The sequence below is a fragment of the Oncorhynchus keta genome, chromosome 8, assembly GCF_023373465.1.
Source record: "Oncorhynchus keta strain PuntledgeMale-10-30-2019 chromosome 8, Oket_V2, whole genome shotgun sequence".
NCBI lineage: Eukaryota > Metazoa > Chordata > Actinopteri > Salmoniformes > Salmonidae > Oncorhynchus > Oncorhynchus keta.
Genome location: NC_068428.1, coordinates 26,511,476 through 26,526,697, shown reverse-complemented (window position 1 = coordinate 26,526,697; position 15,222 = coordinate 26,511,476). Strand labels below are relative to the sequence as shown.

The 15,222-nt window shown below is 40.3% G+C and overlaps 1 protein-coding gene across 1 annotated transcript; it reads left to right on the top strand.

Moving 5' to 3' along the window:
• Positions 1-1,422: 1,422 nt before the first annotated feature.
• nr2e1 (nuclear receptor subfamily 2, group E, member 1) lies at positions 1,423-12,678 on the top strand. Its single transcript, XM_035775165.2, has 9 exons — positions 1,423-2,051; positions 4,704-4,849; positions 6,845-6,932; positions 7,200-7,435; positions 7,834-7,980; positions 8,212-8,308; positions 8,520-8,669; positions 9,069-9,177; positions 12,167-12,678. The coding sequence occupies exons 1-9, from the start codon at positions 1,994-1,996 to the stop codon at positions 12,327-12,329; spliced, it is 1,194 nt and encodes a 397-aa protein (XP_035631058.1). The 5' UTR covers positions 1,423-1,993; the 3' UTR covers positions 12,330-12,678.
• Positions 12,679-15,222: the final 2,544 nt, after the last annotated feature.

Below are 15,222 nucleotides of genomic sequence, written 5' to 3'. Positions count from 1 at the left end.
CAACCATGATGTTGGTTATATTTGTGTAAAGGCTATCAGTGATTGACGAGGATTAGAAAGAGTTAAGGAGATTATCTCGCACATTCAACTGCCCCCCCAGCCCCCACACTCACACCCTCACATATGCATTTCAAAATCAAGCCCCACCAAAAGTAGCAAACATAGAAAGAAGTGTGTGCAATAAAGCTCATTATACTAAATGTGGAATATCAATATTGTGAAGCAATTATTTCCATTATTTCCGACACGTTTACTAAATAGTCAAAGTTTTAGTTTTGATAGGCCTGATGATATCCACCTGCGTAGTTTGCTCTTTAACATATTCATTATATTTATATATAATACACTTAGAGAAGTTGATACTTGGACCAGCTCGAGCATGTTCAAAACTGACGAAACTAAGCGAGCCATGCTGAAGGCAGGTTTTGACGGGTGAAAGACTTGACAACGACTAATTGCAATTAACTACGACATTGTACCCCGCCCTTGTCCGTTTAAATCGACACTTTCAACGTCCATGTGTCCTCTAGGGTACCGTGGGAATGTTCATAATTAAAAAACAGAATTATAAATTTCTGGAGTTACTGGGCGAAAGCGCAGCAAGCTGTCAAGGTCAGGGTGTCACTGTCAATGATGCCGTCTACGGGTGCGATCGTCCCTTCGCCCCGGCACACCCTGCTCCTCAGACAGAGAGGAGAGGCTGCATCTTTCCGCCCCGGCGAGCGGGCACAGGGGGGCCAAGGGAGGAGACCACCACACTGTTCTAGTCTACATTAGCGTGTGCATCCCCGACCCAGAACCCCTGCTTCGTTCCCAACTACCAAAGGGCGATGGGAACCGCTGTCTCTGTCTGTCACACAGCCCTGGTAGATGAGGGGGATGCCCAAACCGTCTACCGTTGACTCTCTCTCAATGATAATCGATCGACATTCGTTTTAGGCAATACTAGTAACAACACACTGTACATTCATAAACTCAACAGGTGCACATTCAATTGTTTTCAAACTCTACCCAAAGAACACTTGGATAAGGCTATGTGGAGTTGACAAAAGCAGCTCAATTTAACCAAACCTATCAAACAATTTATAACTATGTTAAGTAGCCTATAAAGGGAAAGTTGCACCTATTGATACATGTCTATTAAAACACCAGAGACGCAGAAATCAGATAGAATGTAGAGAGATGTAGAGAGAATCGTTCAATAGCCATGCACAACACCTCTTATTAATTCACATAAATCTACAGCGCGGTGTTTTCTTTCCACTCCCAGTTACAACCTCTGCGCGAGCCTTCGGAACTCTTACTTCACTTGCCTCAGAGCGAGCCGCCTGAGTCGGGTGACGTCATCCTGGCACACAAGAGTTGGGAGTAGAAAGCAGGGACAAGCTAAGTGGGGGAAGGAAGTGGAGTTCTCCACCCTCCGCCTTCTCTGACACTTCTCATAAATATTACTAAGCTTTCATCTAACGACTCACAGCAGAAAGTCACCTCTGCTTCGGGTTTGAACAAGCATTTTTTTACCAGTCGTTGTTTATCAGTTAAGAAGAGTATTGTTTTTGTTGGTTTAGACTATTTGTGTTCGGTGGCTTCTGGACTCGCTTGGTAAGACAGTCCGTCTGTTTTGGTGCGCCGCTACGGCAGTTTTCTACCCAACTTTGTGCGCCTTGTTGCGCTCTGCGCACCCGAGGAGTCGTTGCCTCTCGCATGGTGTAGACGGCTCTCTATCCGACTGTCGCGCTGCTGTCCACACAGCCAGGACTTTGTGAAACTCAACGTCCATTACTTGCAGATACTCCAAAATCCATCTTGATAGCTGGAATTTTATAATCCTTGGAAAATATACAGTTGACCGACTCAGGAGTCAGGACTTTACATACATCTATTGGTTTCAGCGAAAACTGTAGATTTAATGTTTTGATATCGTTCAGCTGATGCTTTTGCACAGACAGAGGATTTTGATTCTGAAAATAGAAAATAAACGACAGTGTCCACGATGAGCAAACCCGCCGGTTCAACAAGTGGGTGTTTGGATATTCTGAATGTTAAATCAAGTAAGCATACTAAAGTTTATCTTTCTTCTTAAACTATAATTGGTTAGTAAGGTATTTATCATTGTTATAATGCAAGCATGTATGAATCGAAAAGTAATAGGATATTATGTGAAAGGCGTTGAAACATTGCGAAATGAAGTCATCGACAATTTGCGTTTACCTTGGAGTTACGGTACGATACAACTGGTAACCCATTTTCTAACTTAAACTATGAAGTCGGTTTTGTACAATAATTGTGAATGTTCTTAGGCCTACTTAAAAAAATGTTATTTTAATGTTACAATGTATTTCATAGGAATGGTACAGGGCCTAGCCAATCCATGAATAAAACTAAATTGAGCGCTGTAGGCCTATGCTTCTTCCAGTTTGATTCCAGTTATTTGTTGTTGATAAGTACGGCATTATTCTCTCATAAAAACAACACGGCATATTTCTGCTTGTTTTGCGATGTTTATTTCTAAAAAGATTGGTAAAGGTAAAACATGTAGGACTAAATGTTCCTGAAATTTTGTGCGAAACACCCAAACTATCAAAACGATGAAGAAAATGTACGTGAAAGAGACACCAACTATATGAAGGTAGGCCAACGGGCCAATGGGCTAGTATTGGCATGATAGCACAAATGCTCATTTCTTGTTAAACAGTTGTGTTGATTATGTCTATTTGTCAATATGTGTGTGTGTGTGTGTGTGTGTGTGTGTGTGTGTGTGTGTGTGTGTTTGTTTGACATGACAAATATTTTTTACCATACTGATTTTTAAATGGCATACACAAATAATTGCCCTTGCATTTTGTTAAAATTAATTATGTTCTATGGATTAAAAATTTGCAGGACTTTATGGGACTTTGTACATCATGAATTAAAGAAAACATTAAAGTTCTGGATTTCGGGAAATCATAAGGAATGTTTACATGTGTGTGCAAATAACTGGAATAATGAGACAACAACAATTAGCCTATATTCTATATTCTGTAGCTTAATGCATGTATTTGTTTGTTATTGTGTTAAGTGTTGCTAAACTGCATTACGTCCAAACGAAATATGCATATTATTTGTTTCACCAATGCCTTGTTGGTTGCTATTTTGGCCTAGTCTCATAGGCCTTGGCAAATCTCAGAAAGCAATCTACAAGTATTCACTTTCATACATCTTTTAAATTAGAATAATTTCCAATTGTTGTAGCCTAATATTGCATTCTTTCCTCCAAGTTCATTGCACACATTGTGGGTGGTCACAAAAACATTTATCTCAGTTAGTAAAACTCAGTCTAACTTCTTTCAGCAGGTTTTGGGGTTGATGGTAATTACGGTAATGGAATATGCCATATATCTTTAAGCAATTACGGCACACAATGGCGACGACTGGAACCCCTATTGAGAGAAGTTACCGACGTGTTCCCCCACACACCAAAATGAAACGTCATTTTTATTTCATAAAATTTTCCTCCAACAGCTTTATGGGAAATGTCCCCATTATTAGTCCGTAATTATAATTGTCTAACGAGGACATTGCGATACTGGATTCATTCCTTATCTGATGCCTATACGCCTACTTCTTGGCATATAAACTTTTCAGAGGCGCAGTTAGGCTATCGCCCAATGTTTATTGATTGTTTCGACGGTTTATACAGTTATTTATTTTAAACGAATAGTTTTGATTAACTTAGGCCAATTTATTCGTTTTTGTTGTAAGCCTGGCCATGGCACCAAATATTTTCTCAAAATCTTTGAAATGCATCCTGGATTTTCAATCCTTTATAAAACCACGTGATATAGAAATTTAATTGCCAACGACTTCTTTGGTACTCTTTGCATAATTGGTGTGTTGAAGTCCCAACTCCTCGCCGAAGTCGATTGTTTTTGATGCTCTGTCGTTATGGGGTCGTATCCGAATTCCCATGCTACCCTTTTTGACGGGTCACTGCATGGTGAATCAATGAGCAGGTGGCAAAACGTCAGTGTAATTACATAGCCTTCTATTCCCTATATAAAAAAGACTCCCTCATATACATACAAATATACTTCTTTTAAATAGATTTGAATAAAAAATCTTTACAGAAATCACGTTTTTTCATTTACTCCGGGGTCGATTTACATACACTTCATTTGAGTTGGTGAAACGAGTTGGTGCGCATTATTCCCTGTGCCGTGTCACTCCCTAATCCGCAGGCCTACAGACCTACGGGATAAAGCAGCTGTCGAGTCCCATTATGAGGGGGAGTTGGCAGCTTGTAGAGATCGGGGCAGTCAGACGAGGTTCAATGGGGAAAATCATTAAGTTAACACTTTCCCTAATGTCTCCATTGTGTGCCCCCTGGAATTGTCTTTAGAGACCTCAGATATGACGCTTCCCACAACCGAACTCACAAGAAACTTGCGGGTGCATTCCCATGGCCGGGCGGTGTATGAAGACACTGTACACTGTCTGTTGTCATGTTACTGTGTGTTTTGTTTTGTCCTCCTTCGTTAAAAGGGAGGGAGGGGTGATGAGGAGGAGGGGTACAGGACATGAGTTTGGATGCAGAATTTATTCGGATGGGTGCTTTTTCCAAGTGCAAAACACCTTTCTGAATCTTGATCTTAAGGAACAACGTACATTAGCTTTCCAAATAAACAAATATAAATGAATGAATTTGTATTTATTATTTCCAGGTCGTATCTTGGATATCCCGTGTAAAGTGTGTGGGGACCGGAGCTCTGGGAAACACTATGGCGTGTACGCGTGTGACGGCTGCTCTGGCTTCTTCAAGAGGAGCATCCGCAGAAACAGGACATACGTCTGTAAATCAGGTTCTCAGGTAATAGGCCGAACTACAGTGTTTTTCCAATTTAATGTTAAACCTATTTCAAGTGCAGGTGGGGACTTTATCCTAAATGTATCCAAACATGACGCACACATTGGGCATTTTTACGCACGGTCATGTTGCGTCTTTATCGGCCAGTCTTGAGTCTCCATGGTTAAATCTCTCCTAAAACCTGTCTCTGTGAGCGGCCAGCCACCCAGGGCACGACAGGGCCTAATTGCATCGCCACCCAAGGCCATTGACTGGCGCTAAACACAGTCCTGCTTTAATGTATCAGGTGTAATCCAATCTAATGTAATGACACTAACCCGAGGATTTAGCCAACAGTGGGCGGAATAGCCCTACTTATCCTCGGAGATGAGACTGCTGCTGAGCCGCGGGGGATCGAGTCAATAGCTGTGATAATAACACATCCTTTACCTGTAGAATGGCGTCCCAGGAAAATAACTGTTTAAAGGTCCAATGCAGCCGTTTTTATCTCAAAATCAAATAATTTCTGGGTAACAATTAAGTACCTTACTGCGATTTTGTTCAATTAAAATTGTCAAAAAGAAACAAAAACAGCCTGTGAGGAAATAGCAAATCGTCAAGCAAGAATTTGCTAGGACTGTCTGTGAGTGGTCTGAGTGGGGAGGGGAAACTAGCTATTTGGAACTCTCTTAGTCTATTAACTAATTTACTGGCTGGTGATATCACCAGGCAGGCCAAAACTCCATCCCACCAAAACAATACGATTTTCAAGCTCTTATAGTAAAATGACATTATCATAGTTTTCACAATTTCACAGTATTATCCAACCGCATGCCGTGGAAATATATATAAAACACATGAAAATCACGTTTTTGACTGCACTGGGCCTTTAACAGCCATTCGCTTCTCCCTCAAACACAGCGTGTCATTCACTCACTGTGGCAGAGCCTTCATAGTGTTAAGAACATCGTTGGGGGGGGCATGTATCCTGGTTGTTAAAGCGCTGAACTCGAAACCGTAAATTTGCAAGGTCGAATCCCCGACCTGACAAGGTAAAAATCTGTAGTTCTGCCCCTGAACAAGGCAGTTAACCCACTGTTCTGAGGCCCATTATTAAAAATAAGAATTTGTTCTTAACTGACTTGCCTAGTTAAATAAAGTTTTAAAAAATCTCACTATGTATCTTCAACAGCCGATCTGTTTTCCAGAGTCTTCGTTAGTAACGGTGCTCTTAAAAACATTCCCAAATCTACGAGTGATCCAGACCACTCATAGAGCAGCATGAGATGTTTTTTGCCCTTCCGCATCACTTTATCTACAGAGGATCTCCGCTAAACATAGAATCAAGTATGTCTGACTGTGACCGCCGATAAATTCAGAACAAAGTTGACTATAAATACAAAGTTGCCAAAGTACTTGCAATTTTTGCAAACAAGTGAAAGATAAAACGATGCTTCAAGTGAAATCAGAGATCACGGCATTAAAAGATAAATATGCAACATGGGCCTATATATTTAAATAATATTTAAATCATACTCCGTTTTTTGCGACTAGGCTACTGTCTGTAATTTTTGTTTCATGATGTGTGACAAGATGCATTATTATTGGGTAAGCATAATAAGCCGCTTCAATATTTTCAGACATAGATGGTAATATCTCTCTTGTCTAGGAACCGATCCGTCGTCGGTATTGTGGAATAATTATAATGTTTAAGTAAGATTTGAGTAGAGAAGGCTGATCCGAGAGCAGCGTTGCTTTTCTTTAGATCCTATCAGTTTCGACACATGGTTGAACGACGCAATTAGCGAAAGTTCTCTCTACTTGCTTAAAAAATTGCATCGTAAACAACGATACAACTGGTAGGCGACGATCATCGTAATGGTTAATTTACATCCCAACAGGGAAACGAGGCCCAGAGAAATTACATTTAACTTCTCTCTCTCTCTCTCTCTCTCTCTCTCTCTCTCTCTCTCTCACACACACACACACTCCTCTCTCTCTCTCTCGTTTCCATTATAGGGAGGATGCCCCGTGGACAAAACGCACAGAAACCAATGCCGAGCGTGCCGTTTGAAAAAGTGTCTTGACGTGAACATGAATAAAGACGGTAATAGGCTTAATTTAATTATTATTTTGGCTACACGCCGGCAGTGACATTTCGGTTTGAGGCGATCAAATCGGATGGAAAAGTGTATTTAACGTAATCAGCTGAGAGCGGGGTAAACAGAGGACGTATTCATAACATTCTCATAAGAGGCAAAGCCTTTTACCTCACCGAGCTTTTAACAAAATAAGAACTTTGATAAATAAGGCATTCACAGACGAGTAGGTCTAGTTGACTAAAGAGTATTGTCCCTGCTCTCCAATTTAACAGCCGTTCAGCACGAGAGGGGTCCCAGGACTTCCACCATACGCAAGCAGGTCGCCCTATATTTCCGGGGGCACAAAGAGGTGAACGGTTCATCGACCCACTTCCCGGGCTCGAGCCTACCCGGGCCGCCGTTTTTCACTACGGTCACGCAATTGGAGCCACATAACTTGGAAATGAGCACCGTAGCCAGCACGCCGGAGAGGCAGTCCATCGTTGGACTGGCCCAGCCCACCCCGAAGGTAAGCCCCTGTCCTCGGCTCACCCTTCACTCACGGAGCTGCGCTATGTGCCCAATGAGTAAATGAGTACAAACAAGCACTTTGGAAAAACACAACGTGCTTCTTTCTCAACTTTTAAGAGGTTTAGAAGTTGACATTCCGGTCCCGATTCAGCAGCTTCGAGTCACACAATATGTAATTCATATTTTCACCTCCATCCAACGCAGGCAACATGCGTTTATAATTAGACCCACAGTTTAATCTAGTGTTGGTGCTTTGTTTTATGACATACACACATATTAGTCACAAATGTGGCACCGATGCATTTGATCACGATATTTATTAGTCCTATAGCACATTATTTTATTCAAATGGCACCCCGAGGCCCTATTTGTTTATATTGACCTCTTGCATTGCAGTACCCTCGCGAGGTCAGCGGCACGCCCATGTACCTCTACGAGGTCGCTACGGAGTCCGTGTGTGAGTCAGCTGCGCGCCTGCTCTTCATGAGCATCAAGTGGGCCAAGAGCGTTCCCGCCTTCTCCACGCTCCCCTTACCTGACCAGGTAAGCCACTATATTCAGTATGAATATTATAGGATAGATATTAGCCAATAAGTTACATTATTAGGCTATCCCTTTCCAAAAATAAAAGTTGCAATTGCATAGGCCTAAGTACAGTAATCAAATAATATAACTAATGTGTTCAAACCTTAATTCTCTATCAATATTTTCTTGGAAGTATATTAGGCATGCTCATTGTGCGGCGCTGACTGAGGTTTGTAATCTGTTTTACAGTTGATCCTGTTGGAGGACGCCTGGAGGGAACTGTTTGTTCTGGGCATAGCGCAGTGGGCCATTCCGGTGGACTCCAACACCCTGCTCGCTGTTTCCGGTATGTAACCCATATGACCAATCAACAGGTTAACTCTACTTAACCGATTACATTTAGGCTACTTACTATCATGTTACGTTTAGATTATTTTACATTTACATTTAAGTCATTTAGCAGACGCTCTTATCCAGTTTCGATTCCATGGGATTTAAATGTGGCGTTGGAAGGAAAGCGAAAATAGAGACAGATTCTCCATTCCATTTATTTAAAGGTATGAACACAGACAACACAGAGTCCCAGCGGTTGAATAACATCATCTCAGAAATTCAAGCCCTGCAGGAGGTCGTTACTCGCTTCAGACAACTGCGTCTGGACGCAACCGAGTTCGCCTGTTTGAAGTGCATCGTCACGTTCAAAGCTGGTGAGTTGTCATAAAAAATTATATTCAAATAAATTATGCTCACTAAAATCACAAGAAGACAGGGTTGGGGTTAATTTAATTTGAATTGCAGTCAATTCAGCAATTCATTGAAATTCCAATTCCCAATTGCAACTATATTCCATGCTTTTTAATAAGAAAAATGTGGAATTGGAATTTGGTTTACTTTCTGAATTGAAATGGAATTGTCCCTGCAAGGTCACCAATAGTTTAGAAAAAAAATAATAATAGCCAAGGATGTTAATGCCAAAAACAAAATAGATGTGTTTTTAAAAAACATTTCAATGCAGATGTCTGAAGTACTTTGACCATGCATTTGTCAGGTACATGTGAATATAATGGCAGTCAGTAACCATATTGTCTGTGCCTTTTCCCTTCAAGCTGTGCCAACGCATGGCGGGTCAGAGTTGAGGAGTTTTCGCAACGCCAGTGCCATCGCTGCACTACAGGATGAGGCACAGCTCACCCTAAACAGTTACATACACACCAGGTGAGACATTTGATAAAAACTAACAGTTTAGAAATGATTTATTTCTTAACAGGTATGCAGACACTTGTTTATTTAAGCTATTTGTTCACTATACCAAAATACTTGGCACACAAGTGGCCAGCCAATATGGGCATATTTCTGTACAGTAGGCTATTATGCACAGCAAAAAAGATAGGCTACCCTGCAAACAAAAATGAGTTGTTAGAACATCCCCAGAACGTTACGAAATGGTCGCCGAATGCCCTGGTCCCGTGGAGGTTTTGTCTAGTGCATTAAGAGAGCTGCATTAACCAAAATGTTTCTTTTTTTAAGTAGGCAAGTCAGTTAAGAATACATTCTTACTTTTGATTACGGCCAAGGAACTTCCTTATTCAGTGGCAGAAAGACAGATTTTTACCCTGTCAGCTCGGGGATTCGAACTTGCAACCTTTCGGTTCCTAGTCAAGCGCTCTAATCACTAGGCTACCTACCACCCCAATGTCAGTCATTTTTGTTAAATGCAAGTTATTTTTTGTTTTTTAAACAACTAATTGACAGACATCGGTTCAATTATTTGAATACCATTTCGTCCATTTCTGTGAGCTCAATGCGCACATTGCTCTACAGTTTCTCAGGAGATAAATCAGATCAAATGCCCGAACTATGTGATGTAGTAGGGAGTTGTAGTTTCCAACATGCCAATGCTCTACATAGTTTAGCACAGAAAACGTTATAATTAACTACAATGACCATAATCCATTGAGCGGTTTAACTTGTCCCTTCTGTTTCTTTTACGCCTGCTACAAGTAAGACACAGAATGTGCGTAAGAGGGGATACATAGAGAACAGTTTATTTACGAGTTATCTCCACCTGAAAAGACATGATCTAAGTGATTGATAGTTGGTATTCAGTAGTCATAAAAGTATGCTTTATTTAATTCGAAGAACTACTAAAATAGTGACAGCATAGACAGTAGCTCTATAGAGACGAGATGAGTTGGATTGAAAGAATAAAGTCATCAAATATAACAAATGTAATATACACAACAACTTAGGTATTTTATTTGAGTAAAGTAATGTGAATAACTGATGATAAGCAGTAATGGACAGTCACTACCGTCATGGGACTTTTATTCATTGTTTTATTCTGTGTTGATACAGCATTCACCCACATAATGCATAGTGCATTTAATGTTGAAAAAATAATCGAAACCAAAATCGTAACTTTTTTAAACCCGAACCGACCTCAAAAAGCACTAATCGCTCAGTGCTAATTGTGACAAGCTACATCACACCTGCCCAGACCCACTAGCCCCACCCCTATCCCCATGCCCTTATCACTTTCTGCCACATGGCCTCAAACTGCATTATTTTGTTTCTCTCCATCGCCCATGCTCTTAAAATCTTTAGAAAATAAAGCATTTGAACTTTCCATTACCTGAACAACGAAGGATTGATTTACTTTTTAAAAGATACTTGATGAGAAGAGTATTGTCCAACCCATCGGGTATCTCACTGCACCTTCATATGTCAGGTCTTGAAATATACAGACAGACAAATGAAAATAACATTTGCACTGTAATTCTTCTGACATCTATCTTTCCAACTCCGCTCACAACGTTTGAAATTTGTAACATTCCCAGAAGGCATAAATTCAGCTTTGTGTCAGTATAATATTTATTTGATCAACTCTCAATCTTGAGCAACTGGCACCACTTTACAACTGAGTATGTAGGCTAATAAGGTTTAGGGACGATGCACCTGTGGAGCGTATAGCGTCCCCATTCACAATGAACACATCAAGTAGCCTAGGCCTATAGACGGAACGATTTTGTAGGACATTACATTTACTGATAGATTAATCAACAATCAACGCTAACTTGCAACAAAATCACATTTACAGTTAGCAATCTAGCTAATATGTTTTGAGTTCCCACTTCCTCAGGTGGTGCATTTTGCAGCATATAGGCTAGCCTAGGTCAATATGAACAAAAAATATGTTAATCACTTTAGAGCCCTAAAGAAATCGGATCATTCTGAATCCCAATTTGACAGGTGGCATTCTTTGGAAATGTTTTATGAACTAGCTAACTTATTTCTTGAATAATACAATCTCAGTTGAATAAAATTTAGTCTAGAAATCTGGCACTAATGGAAAGTCATTGTGATATAACTTTTTGTCCATATCGCCCAGCTCTATGAGAGCATCCTAAAAACATACTTGATTACATCTCGATCCCCACAACTAACGGGGTAGGAACTAGAAAGACCCTTATTGGGGACCATGACACAATGTCTTGCCTAAGCAAACTAACACCTGTATGAAACATCCCTGTGTGGTTATTGAATGTCATGAGGACCTCCTGTCAGAGCCAAACGGGGACGTTCTCTAATGATCATTAAAATAATTTATTGTAACCTTCTGTTGGTAGCAGACCAGGATCTGTACTGGATGTCCTCTTGAGTTTACTGAATGTCCTGGATATAATGTCCCATTGGAGCAACCTGGGGACCTTTTTGTAATGTACCTTAACGATCATGCTGCGACCTTATTGTAACGTTTTGTATGTAATAATCCAGGACCTGTCTGAAACATTCCCTTGTAGTTATTGAATGTCCAGAGGATGATGTTCTGTCAAAACCAAATAGGAACCTATTTCTAACGCTTCCTGGTCATCAAAATACTTCATTATAACGTTATAGCGCGACCAAACCAGGACCTGTACTGAACGTCATCTTATGGTCCCGAGGTTAACGTAATGTTTTGATGTTCCTATAATGTTCAAAGAACATCAGTGCGAAAACATCTTGCCGAAACCCTAAAAGGGACCTAATGGGAACGTTGCCTAATGTTCTTAAGATGTTCCGTTTGCTGGGTACTTGGTCAATTCATATAAACAGTTACATACAAGCAAAATGTTCAGGGAGTCACTGTGCAATTAGAAAACAGTCACAAATGGAATTTAAAGACAAATAAATAATTGCATCTTTCTTGTTTTTGTTTTTGTAGATATCCAACTCAGCCCTGCCGCTTTGGGAAGCTGCTTCTGCTTCTACCAGCTCTGCGGTCAGTCAGCCCGTCCACCATAGAGGAAGTATTTTTCAAGAAGACCATCGGGAATGTGCCCATCACAAGGCTCTTGTCTGATATGTACAAATCAAGCGATATATGAGTTTATTTCCCCTGCTTCTGAGTGTCTGCAAATGCTCAGACACAAATGTTCTAATGGGCGCATGGCAAGTTGAACTTTAAGAACCGAGTAATTTGTAAATTACATGCATATTGAAGACAGTAAAAAAAGCTTGATTTTACCAAGTAGAACAATCATCTTTGGGTTAGGCTTAAGTTTTGAGGATGTCATTTCCCTAATAGAATTGCCTAGCCAATTTAAGTAGGTTACAATTTCACAAAATACTGCAATCTCTGGTTTTTACAAAATAAGGATAATCTTCAATTGTAAAGACTTTAACAGTGGAATGAGCTGTCCATAATTGATGAACCTATAAAAATGTGGAGATGTTTTTGAGTGTCTCTAAGACCAATGAGCTTCACAACAAATGCCCTTTCAATCTTTTATTGCATCGTTCAATCTGAGTGAATGGAAGAAACCAAAAAAGATTACTCGCAACTCGAGCCACGGTCAAATGTGATATGGGTTGCACTTGACCCAGTGCTGAAACCAAAGGCCGTGGAGCATCACAACTGCCGAAGAGGAGGCACCACCTCCTCAAGATGGGACAACACCGACTGTTCTCTACAAGCTCGTGTGATGATCCCATACACTCAGAGGATTGAGAGGAAAGAGCCGATCAGGGCCCATTTTCATGTAAAAAAAAATCTATCTGGATTTCGCCTATCGGATAGGATTAAATGTATAGAAATATAATTAATAGAACGGGAGTCCCCATTCAAGTATATGATTAGTCTGTTCTATTAATTATATTTCTATGCATTTATTACTCCCTGATAGGGGAAAACTATATACAGTACCAGTCAAAAGTTTGGACACACCTACTCATTCAAGGTTTTTTCTTTATTTTTTACTAGTTTCTACATTGTAGAATAATAGTGAAGACATCAAAACTATGGAATAACACATATGGAATCATGTAGTAACCAAAAAAGTGTTAAAATCAAAATATATTTTATTTTTGAGATTATTCAAAGTAGCCACCCTTTGCCTTGACAGCTTTGTGCACTCTTGGCATTCGCTCAACCAGCTTAATGAGGTAGTCCCCTGGAATGCATTTCAATTAACAGGTGTGCCTTATTAAAAGTTAATTTGTGGAATTGGTCTCCTTAATGAGTTTGAGCCAATCAGTTGTCTTGTGACAAGGTAGGGATGGTATATAGAAGATAGCCCTATTCGGTAAAAGACCAAGTCCATATAATAATAATAATAATAATATATGCCATTTAGCAGACGCTTTTATCCAAAGCGACTTACAGTCATGTGTGCATACATTCTACGTATGGGTGGTCCCGGGGATCGAACCCACTACCCTGGCGTTACAAGCGCCATGCTCTACCAACTGAGCTACAGAAGCAAGAACAGCTCAAATAAGCAAAGAGAAACGACAGTCCATCATTACTTTAAGACATGGTCAGTCAATTTGGAAAATGTCAAGAAATTTGAAAGTCACAAAAAACATAATATAATAACATCAAGCGCCATGATGAAACTGGCTCTCATGAGGACTGCCACAGGAAAGGAAGACTCAGAGTTACCTCTGGTGCAGAGGATAAGTTCATTCGAGTTACCAGCCTCATAAATTGCAGCCCAAATAAATGCTTCACAGAGTTCAAGTAACAGACACATCAAAACATCAACTGTTCAGAGACCGTGAATCAGGCCTTCATGGTCGAATTGCTGCAAAGAAACCACTACTAATGGACACCAATAATAAGATACTTGCTTGAGCCAAGAAACACAAGCAATGGACCTTAGACTGGTGGAAAGATTTTTGGTTCCAACCATGTTCTCCGCATGTGTGGTTCCCACCGTGAAGCATGGAGGAGGTGTGATGGTGCTTTGCTGGTGGTACTGTCAGTGATTTATTTAGATTGCAAGGCACACTTAACCAGCATGGCTACCACAGCATTCTGCAGCAATACACCACCCGAACTGGTTTGCACTTAGTGGGACTATAATTTGTTTTTCATCAGGACAATGACCCAACACACCTGCAGGCTGTATAAGGGCTATTTTACCAAATAGGAGAGTGATGGAGTGCTGCTTCAGATGACCTGGCCTCCACAAATACTCAACTCAATTGAGATGGTTTGGGATGAGTTGGACCGCAGAGTAAAGGAAAAGCAGCCAACAAGCGCTCAGCATATGTGGGAACTCCGTCAAGACCGTTGGAAAAGCATTCCTCATGAAGCTGGTTGAGAGAATGCCAAGAGTGTGCAAAGCTGTCACCAAGGTAAAGGGTGACTACTTTGAAGGATATAAAATATTTTGATTAAAAAATTGGTTACGAGATGATTCCATGTCTTCACTATTATTCTACAATGTAGAAAATAGTGAATATAAAGAAAAACCCTTGGATAAGGCATTGAAACTTGACTGGTACTGTGTGTATATAACTGGCCCTGAGGACTTGACAAAAGCTGTTTTAAGCTCTCAAATTTAGAAATAAAACAAGTAATTGTAATGAGCAGTGTTCTATGTTCAAGGCTGAGTGAAACGTCACCTGTTTGTGTTGGTGTGTCAGTGTGTGGGGAAGAATTAAAAATGATTACTTTGTGAAGTTAGACACTAACACTGGAAAATAATATTCAGCACTTGGATTTTTGAATTTTGCTGTTGGCTGTAAATATTTTTTCTCTGTTGTACAAAGAAGGAGTAATAATTTTGTGAGAGTTGTCCTGAAATATATTAGAAGAATAAATGATATTGAATTATAGGTGTCCCAAATATTCATTGCGTTATCCCTATGCCACACAGATTGCTAAATGCATTTTCTTTTCACTAAATATGCTATCCAGCTTCTGCAGGTATAAGGGAGTTTTGGAATCCAAACCACGTGAATGTGAACCAGAAAGAAGGGTACAATTCCCTG